We start from the raw sequence: 9,331 nt of genomic DNA on the forward strand, positions 1-9,331 counted from the left end.
AGTTAATTGCTGTAGAACCAGACATTTTTTTTTGAAAGCCAACAAAATTCTGTTTCAGTTAAATTAAAAAATTTGGGTTGTTACAATAAATGGTTTGTTGAAGGAATCAAATTTTTCTGGATAAAAAAATGTAATTGTTTCTATTTCACCTAAATATCTTCTTTTTAAAAAAGTAAAACATTTTTCTCAGTATCATTATGTTGTAGTATGACACGAATAGAAACTTTCTTGTCAACAAAAAAATAAAAAATAAGTAATAAACGTGAGCTGACTTATAAGCGATAATGCTATTATAAGATAAGTAAAGGTACATGACAAGTTGAGATACGGAAATTATGTTACAATTTTCCTCATGCGTCAAGGTGTTATTTTGAATTTCAGAACAACAATACCTATATAAGAGTGCTCTTGACTTGAAAAAGTCAACAGTATTGGCGAATTAATAGCGACATACAGGTGACACAGTTATTGTGTCTATAAGAAGTTCAAGGTACTTATTCATTTTTCTAAACAATCAAAAATCATTAATAATATTGTTTAGTACCCCAGATAAATTGAATAAATAATATAGGAGTAAATTTCAGCCTAATTAATTTTATTGAATTTTTATCAATTGAATTCCTTCAAACCAATAAGTTTTTTCCCAAAAAACTAGTGAACAAAATGAAATATTTTAATTTTATTTAGAATAAATTTTACCCGTAATTGAATTTTAGGGACAACTAAAAGAGTTTTAGCCATTAGGAAATTAAAATCTTTTCAAAGATGCATCACTTGACGCTTGTGCTCGCCATATGCTTATCATTTGCCGTAACTATCGACAGTCAAAGTAAGTATAAAATACAACATTAATTACAGTGCAAACAAAAACTGAACCAGAATATTTCGAGAAAAATTTTGAATGAATGAAGTTTAAAAAATATATTTAATTTATAACAATTTTTCAGAAAAAATCGTTTGTTATTTTGCTAGCTGGGCATACTCTCGTGACTCAATAGGAAAATACGATATTTCCAATATCGATCCGACTCTTTGTACACATTTGATTTATTCATTTATCGGTCTTAATGCTGACGCCAGTATAAAAATTTTGGACTATCAGAGGGAAGTTACAAATAATGGATTTCGCATGTTTAACGAGCTTCGCCAAAAAAGCCCATCAACAAAAACTATAGTATCCATAGGAGGATGGACGGAGGGTTCTGATCAATTTACTAGGTAAAATCATATGCATTTATTCAATAATTTCTAAAGCTGATAATAATGTTAAATTAACTTTTTTATTCTCCAATATTTTCTATGAAATTTGACCGGCATTATTGTTGAAAAAGGGAAATTTGCACACACAAAGTATTGGATGATGTGAAATTTGATTGATTTCGGATTCTAACAATTTTAACTATTTATTCGACATTGGAAAATTTCACGGTAGTTTCTTTCACAATTAGGACTCAAGTATATCTCAAAAAACATTCTTTTTAATAAAAAAAATATGCAACTCTTTTTGAGTCAAAATCGATTTTCTGGGACGCGTCGTACTATAGACAAGCGTTTTTTTTCGGAAGTAGTTGCCTCTTTTGCAATCCTCTTTTCATCATTCGATAGACCTAAGTATAAGCCTTTAATTACTTTTTTGTTTGAAAAATCAAATTCATTAATTTCTTCAAAATAATATTCTTTATTTCATAGGGTAGTGAGCGATTCAAACTTGCGAGCAAGATTTGTCAGTAACATCGTTGCATTCTTGAAACAATACAATTTTAATGGTCTTGATGTTGACTGGGAATATCCAGCCCAACGTGGAGGAAAACCATCCGACAAAGAAAATTTCGTTATTTTATTAAGAGAACTGAAACAAACATTTGGTAGAGAGGGGTTCAGTTTATCCGCTGCAGTCAATCCTACTGAATATGGTGCTGGACAATCCTATAATATTAGAGAAATATCAAAGTCACTTGATTTTATCAATTTGATGACATACGATTACCATGGAACCTTTGATGAAGATAAAACCGTTGGACACAATGCCCCACTCTATGCTGCGCCAGGGGAAAACGCAAATCAGAAAACATTGAATGTTGTGAGTTTTTCATATTTTAGATTAAAAAGTATATGGTAATGGCAACAATTGTCGACCACTCTTCAGTAGTGTACTTTTTAGTATATTTAATCATACCTGGAGCTCTTACAATACGCTTTAAATGGGTTCATGGGAAACTCTAAAATGATTAGAATTCAGATCAATTTCATCTTTATTCAATTCGAAAATACCTTTGCATATTCTGCTAAGCTAAATTGGCCCACTGCTGACATCTTTACCCTAATTCGCAATTTTTTTCTATAAATTATAGTTATTTTATTAAATTATTCTGTTCAGAATTCGTCTGTGAATTTTTGGATATCACAGGGTGCACCCATAGAGAAAATAAACGTTGGAACTGCCTTTTATGGAAGATCCTTTACTCTAGCTGATCCAAATCAGCATAAAAGAGGTTCACCTTTTATTGCAGAAGGAAAAGCTGGACCATACACTAAAAATGCTGGCACATTAGCATACTATGAAATTTGTACCTATACAGACCGTGAAAATTGGACAGTTAGATATGATCCAGAACAGCATGTTGTATATGCTTTTAAAGCAGATCAGATTGTAGGATATGATGACGTAAAGTAAGTTTTAAGAAAATACTCATGCACTTTTTTTTAATTTTATTAACTACCAGTGCATTAATTTGAATGTTTTTCTCCCTTTCAGTTCGATCACAGAAAAGGCAGCATATATTAAGAATTTAAACCTTGGTGGTGCCATGGTATGGAGCATAGATCAAGACGACTCTAATGGTGTATGTAATGGAGGAAGAGTTCCACTTCTTAGGGCTTTAAACAAAGTCCTTCGCAACTGATCTACTTTTTATAAAGAAGTTGAAATATTTAAAAAAAGTAATACACAAATAGAAAAGTAAAGAACTTCTTTCGATTGCAAGAAACAAAATTAGCTTTTATATTCAAAAGAGTTTTAAACATTAAATAAAGAATCAGAATCTTCTGCACATATGATTATATTGTCAAATGATTCAGCATAGGTTTTATCATCATACCACGCCCTAACCAATAAATAATAATTTTGATCCTGACTTAAAAAAACACAAATATCTCATGTACTAGAATCACCCATAAAGGCCCTTTTTATGCTGATGCCCACAATTTCATGCATTACTAATAACTTTTAAAAAACCCAATATGTCCTTATAAGAACAAAAGCTTATTTTAAAACTATAAATCATATAATTTTTGTAGGCAATGTTTAGTTAGGGGCTGCCCATAAACTGCATTACCGATTGTGTGCTATTTTAGAACAGATGAAAGAGGGTGTTCTTTCACGAATATAGGAAAATATATTTTTTTTAAGGTACAATTAATATAGAAATAATATTTAGTTCAATAAAAAACGCTTTAAATGTCTAAGCAATTTTGAGTTTAAATATATACATTCAACTTCCGATATAAGGACCACCGATTTACTGCTTCCGGGAACTGTTGCCGCAGCGGTTTTGGACTGAGAGTAGAGCCCATCGGAGTCGAGAGAGTGTATTCAATCAAGCGGGAAACACCAGGAACGTTATGAGATTTTTCAAACTACAAAGATGCATTACAACTAAATAGTAAAATTTTCAAACAAACATTTAAAAATTCACTTAAAAACAGTTTAATTTTGCAGCCAAAAAGATCAACTTTTTCAGAAGACAGTTGAATTTTTAACGAAGAAGTACATTTTCAACCAAGCCAGATGACTTTTTTAGAATAAAAGATCAATTTTCTACCAAAAGACGAATTTTTAATCAGTTAATTTAAACGCAGGAAACTAACTTTTAACAAACGATTACATTCTCAACGAAATAGATGAATTTTCAATCAGATTATATTAACTTATAAAGGATATATGTACAATTAAAGATGGAAAAGTTACATTCATAGCTTAAAATTGTGCACAGCTTTTTTTAAACTTAAAGTCAAAACATCAACAGTAATTTAGTGATAGTGATTTTTTTTTATTATAGCTCCTTCGGCTTTAATGAATACATTCTCATCACGTATCTCGTGCTGCGCACTCGAATTTGTATCTCAACTTTAACAGACGTAGTTTCATTGTCTCTTAAAAAAAAGGCTCATTCTTTAAAAAAGTTTGTTATTAAACATTTTACTGCTACATCTGCCGGTTTTCCAAAAACTGAATTTACTCATTTCCAATTTTATTTTTACGATTCAAACGTAGCACATACTGTCGAAACACCAGCCTTGCCTTTTTTCAACTTCTAAATTAAATCCCTACCTTAGTGACCAACAAAACTTCGATTAACGAGGGTTTGGGGGCGGGGATGGGAGGCGGTTAGTTTCAACCAAGCGTCATAGTGGGTAAAACATTCAATTTTTGGTTCAAAAAAACGTACAGCCCACAAATATTAAGCGATTTGAACAAAAAAAATTGAAAAAAGCTGTTAAGATTTCTAAGAGAGTTGTCGAGCATAATTTTTCAATTAGGTTTACAATTTTTTATAAATAAACAAACAAATATGATGAAAAAATGGCCATTTTATCTATTTGACGTTCACAGTGCTTGTCGATGTACATTTTTTTAAATTCGGAACATCATGATATTTACAGCAAAAGTCATCATTTTTTCATTAATCTTATGATCTTTTAAACAAATTGAATAAACAAATGCATTATTCGGGCATTTGTCGGCAGAATAATTCGGTTTCTTCAATGCCAGTCTTTTCAGATGGAAAGTTAATAAGAGTTTCAGCAGCATTCATAATAAGTTCATCAATTTGATTATTTCTTTAAACAAAATAGATAAACAAATGCATTAATCAGGCATTTGTTTACAGAAAAATTCGTTTTTTTCTGTGCCAACAATTTTAGTTAGGATGTCGAAAAAAATTAATTTTCCATCGACAAATGCTCGAATAATGCATTTGTTTATTAAATTTGTTTTTAAAAATCATAAAATGTGTCAACTCATCATGAATGTTGCCGAATTTATTATGAAGATCACAATTAAAAGTCTGATATTGAATAAAAAAAGAATTGTTCCGTCGATAGATGGCCTAATAACGCATTTGTTTATTAAATTTGTATTTAAAAAATCTTAAAATTGATACAAAAATTATGAATTTTGCTGATATTGTCATGAAGTTCCCAAACTGAAAAGACTGTCAGTGAAAAAACCGAATTTTTCTCTCGACAAACACCCAAATAATGCATTTTTTATTAGATTTGTTTACAAAATCATAAGATTAATCAAAAAATTATAAATTTCAGTAAAATTATCATAAATTTCCGAATTGAAAAAATTACATAGAAAAAAACAAATATTTCTGTCGAAAAATGCCTGATTACTGCATTTGTACATTAAATTTGTTTATAATATAAACAATTATAATCAGAAAAGAAATTTTTTTACATAATATTGTTTCAATTCCAATTTCTTGCAACATAACTTGAAAAAATGTGTATTTATGGAAAATCGTAGAAAACATGTTGTCAACAAATAATTTGTTGATAACAAATTTTTTTGTATATTGTCTAATATTGGAATATTCTTAACTAATGCTATTTCATGCAACTTAAGAGCTTTTAACCATTATCCTGTTATTGACGAGCACCGGGAACGTCAACTAGAAAAAGGCCATTCTTTCATCATATTTGTTAATTTATAAAAAAATTTAAAACCTTATTCAAAAATGAGGCTAGAAAACTCTCTAAAATATCTTATTAGCTTTTTTCCCCATTTTTTTGTCGAAATTGGTAAAGATCTAAGGGCTGTACGTTATTCTGAACTAAACCAGTCATTTTTCTTCCCAATGTTCTGTTTTTTGTTTGAATCGTAAAAAATTGCATTAAGAACATAAAAAAAAGTAAATTTTTTGAAAACCCACACACGAGGCGGAGAGGAAAATTAAAAAACACAAGTTGTGATGAGAATGTGCCCACACAGCCAGCTGATTATTTTTTGTTAATATCGTGTCTCACGATTAAAACACAAAATACAGATGCTATCAAAAAGTTATGTATAACAAGTTTGTAGATCTTTTTGAAATGCACGTTTTTTGTTCAGTCATTTTTTTACCCATTTTGCACATTTTAACCGCAAAATGTAATTTTTTTATTTTTCATTCTTTTATATTGTCAAAATTTCAATTTTTAATTTTTTAAGAAAAATCAAAAAAGTGTTTAAACAATCTTGCAGGGCATTGAAAGAGAAACATTTTTCTTTTTGTGACGGTTTTTCATATCATGCGTTATTTGGCTTAAAATGTTGATTTTCTTGTGTATTTTAAAATTTTGTAAATGCTATAACTGTGATAAATTTTGGTTTTATAAAAGAAAGCCATTAAGATAAATTGTTCGTCTGATTGAGTACTATGAACATCCGTGCAGATAATGTTTGAATTTTGAAAAAAGTGGTCTCAAAAATTTTTAAAATACGCTCACTTTTTGAATTTCCACCCAAAATGGCTGGCTAACAAACATGACCTTTATTTTAGGACACTCAACAAGTATACCAAAGGCCAATTCAATCTGTCAATTCTTTCGAAAGTTATCGTGCTGAACAAACTAAAAATCTACAGTCACACACACACACACAGAGAGAGAGAGATACACATTCGTAAAAACCTGTTTTTCGAATTCAGGGCATCTCAATACGTGGAGATTTGACAAAAACGGGGGGGGGGTCAAATTTCACAGAAATCTAATACCTTCTCTCGTTGAGAATGTAAAAATAGGACATTTTAAGCCAATCGTAACATTTTTTACAAAATACATGAAGTTTCAACAAACTCTTTTAATTTTTGAGCCAAAAAGACAAGTTATCTACAAAAAATTTATTGTGTTAAAACGAAAATATGATTTTTTTAAAAGTTAGTTTACCGTTCAACCAAGGAGTTGAATAGTCATCCCAAAAATATGAAATTTTAAGCCAGTAGCTATTTTTGTAATAAAATACATCAAGGCCCGAGTAAAAATGCTTCGACTTCAGTTCGACTTGAATTGCCCCCAATCAATACATGCTGAAGTCGAAAAGTTTGACTTGCGCGTGTCTCAGTTTTGAGACGGAGCCAGACTTCAATTTAAGTCTTGGAGATAAGTTATTTCTTGAAGACATGAATTTATCTCTTGAGTCGAATTTGTATCACTTCAACACGTGCGGTTTACAACTTCGAGCGTATACCTGCCCTAACAGAAAGGGCAATTCTATCAGTCATAAAAACTAATCTTTTTTAATGATTAAACAATCTTTTATATTTTTATACAATATATATTAAATCAACTTATTTACGGATTGTTATTTGTATTATACTTGTTTGACAATGATACAAAAAATTTTGTTTGTTCTTACATATTTCTAACGGCTTAGGAGATCCTTCTAGTAAGTTATCATTCTTATTTTTTTGAAAAAAAAATTTTAAGGGTTATAGTCGTTCAGACCGACCGATTCTGGATTTCTAAATTAAAAATAACTAATTTAATAATTACAAATTTCTCATTTATCACTTTTAATCTCATTTATGAGCCCAAACAGGTTCGATAATCTCAGTCAAGACAAGGCTCGTCTTGAGTCAAGTAAACGTCGTCTTACCCAAGACCAGGCTCGACATAAGACAAGTAAACGCCGTTTTACCTGTCATGGCCATAAAAGTAAGACGAACGCCTATGTCTCGAGTCAGTTTTGAGACGCAGCCAGACATCGATGTCTTGGTGACGAACTCAAGACATAACCAAGTCGAACTCAAGCCGAAGCATTTTCACTCGGGGGCTCAAGGAAATTGTTACATTTTCAACATAAAATATCAATTTTCAGCAAAAGAGTTCGTTTTCAATAAAATTGTTGAATTTGAGGAAACAAAAGAACAAATTGTCTCCAGAAAAGTTCAATTTTCGACCGAAAATATAAATTTTCATTCAAAATGAGTCGTTAATTTTTAACCAAAAAAGTATTTAATTCCAAATTGAATACAATTGATATGGATTAATTAAATCCTGTTAAAAAAATAATTATCAACTGAAAAGTGAAACGAATTTTTTTGTAAAAAGGTGAACTCTCTACTAAAATAATCATTTAAAGTTAAAGTTAAGTTGAATTTTCACCCAAAGGGATGAAACATCAACAAAATTCAGCTTGCATTTAAGGGAAAAATGAGAAAAGGGTAAGTTTCTTAAAAACAGAAAAAAAGAATTCTTAGAAGAGGGTAGAGAGGAGAATAGGCAAAAGAGTGTGAAGTGTGAAATATGATAATAATTTTCTAAACTTATTAAGTAATTATTGAATCTTCCCGCGCGTTGGATGCCCAGTTTCGCAAAATCCACAAACTTCGTGCAAATTTATTATCAAGAAACATATTAAATTTTTTAAAAATTCATGAAGTTACTTTCAATAACCCCCTCTCTCCCTAATCTTTTTTCAATCGCAGTTCTTAGTGTAAACTTCGCACACCTACTAAAATTGGTAACGTAGTTTATGGCCAACCCCTTAAAATGTCACATATATTTTTACTTTTGAAATATTGTTATTAACCATTTTATTTTCTGAACTAAATTTGAAGCCGATTCACTCCTAGAATTAAAAATTGTGTGATGAATAATTGATATATTTCTACAAAATTGATGAATAAAGTTTTTCATAACAGTTTTATGTTTCATATAAGATATACAAATATAAAAATTGAAGGTTAAATTAAAGCTGGAGAAAAATTAGAGTTGCTGTCATTTTTGTGGAATTCGTAAGCCTTTCTCGGCAGGATTATTGTGTTTTTTTATTGATCTTTAAACAAATTTATAAACGAACAAAATAAAAATAAAAATTTGTAACACATAGTAAAGGAACTGATTATCGGTAGGGCACCAGCTGGCGAGGATCAGCAGATATTTCAAGTTCATTTCTGAATTTAATATCTGTAATAGAGTCCCTCATGAAATTAACGGAAAATCACGATTTGCTTAATGTACAAATTTAGTTACTTTTGAAATTATTTTTTATATTTAAATGCTGCTGAACTGATTAGGATGAATCAAACTTTCTGTGAAATAATTATCGTATTTTTGACGCATTTCGTTTTTATCACAAATTTGGTTTCACATCTTAAATTTATGATGCGGGGAGCCTGGGGCCAAAAGAGAAGCAGGACGAAGTCAAAGGTTACAAACAGCATTACGGCCCGACTTTTGACGCTTTAGTTGCATCAGTTTGCGTCATGCAACCACCTACGTGGTTGCTACCACTCATACTTTTCTGTTTTATTTTCGTTTTACAAGAAATAGAAAAAAATCA

At 30.3% G+C, this 9,331-nt stretch overlaps 1 protein-coding gene across 2 annotated transcripts; it reads left to right on the plus strand.

The window, feature by feature from the left end:
- Positions 1-223: 223 nt before the first annotated feature.
- Positions 224-3,144, plus strand: LOC117171750 (acidic mammalian chitinase-like). Of its 2 annotated transcripts, XM_033359347.1 has the most exons (7): positions 224-307; positions 382-490; positions 717-829; positions 948-1,218; positions 1,690-2,080; positions 2,378-2,670; positions 2,756-3,144. In XM_033359347.1, the coding sequence occupies exons 3-7, from the start codon at positions 766-768 to the stop codon at positions 2,901-2,903; spliced, it is 1,167 nt and encodes a 388-aa protein (XP_033215238.1). In that variant the 5' UTR covers positions 224-307; positions 382-490; positions 717-765; the 3' UTR covers positions 2,904-3,144. The 2 variants fall into 2 exon arrangements, with proteins under 2 accessions (XP_033215238.1, XP_033215239.1); XM_033359348.1 differs by lacking the exon at positions 224-307 and having other exon boundaries at positions 344-490.
- Positions 3,145-9,331: the final 6,187 nt, after the last annotated feature.

This window comes from Belonocnema kinseyi, chromosome 4 (genome assembly GCF_010883055.1).
Source record: "Belonocnema kinseyi isolate 2016_QV_RU_SX_M_011 chromosome 4, B_treatae_v1, whole genome shotgun sequence".
In the NCBI taxonomy this organism is placed as follows: domain Eukaryota; kingdom Metazoa; phylum Arthropoda; class Insecta; order Hymenoptera; family Cynipidae; genus Belonocnema; species Belonocnema kinseyi.

What these genes read in the sequence shown, in the direction of transcription:
- LOC117171750 (XM_033359347.1), top strand. Translation starts at nt 766, where the DNA reads ATGCATCACTTGACGCTTGTGCTCGCCATATGCTTATCATTTGCCGTA. An exon ending in GGTTCTGATCAATTTACTAG is followed by an intron (nt 1,219 to 1,689) that starts GTAAAATCATAT and finishes TTTATTTCATAG; the next exon opens with GGTAGTGAGCGATTCAAACT. An exon ending in ATCAGAAAACATTGAATGTT is followed by an intron (nt 2,081 to 2,377) that starts GTGAGTTTTTCA and finishes TATTCTGTTCAG; the next exon opens with AATTCGTCTGTGAATTTTTG.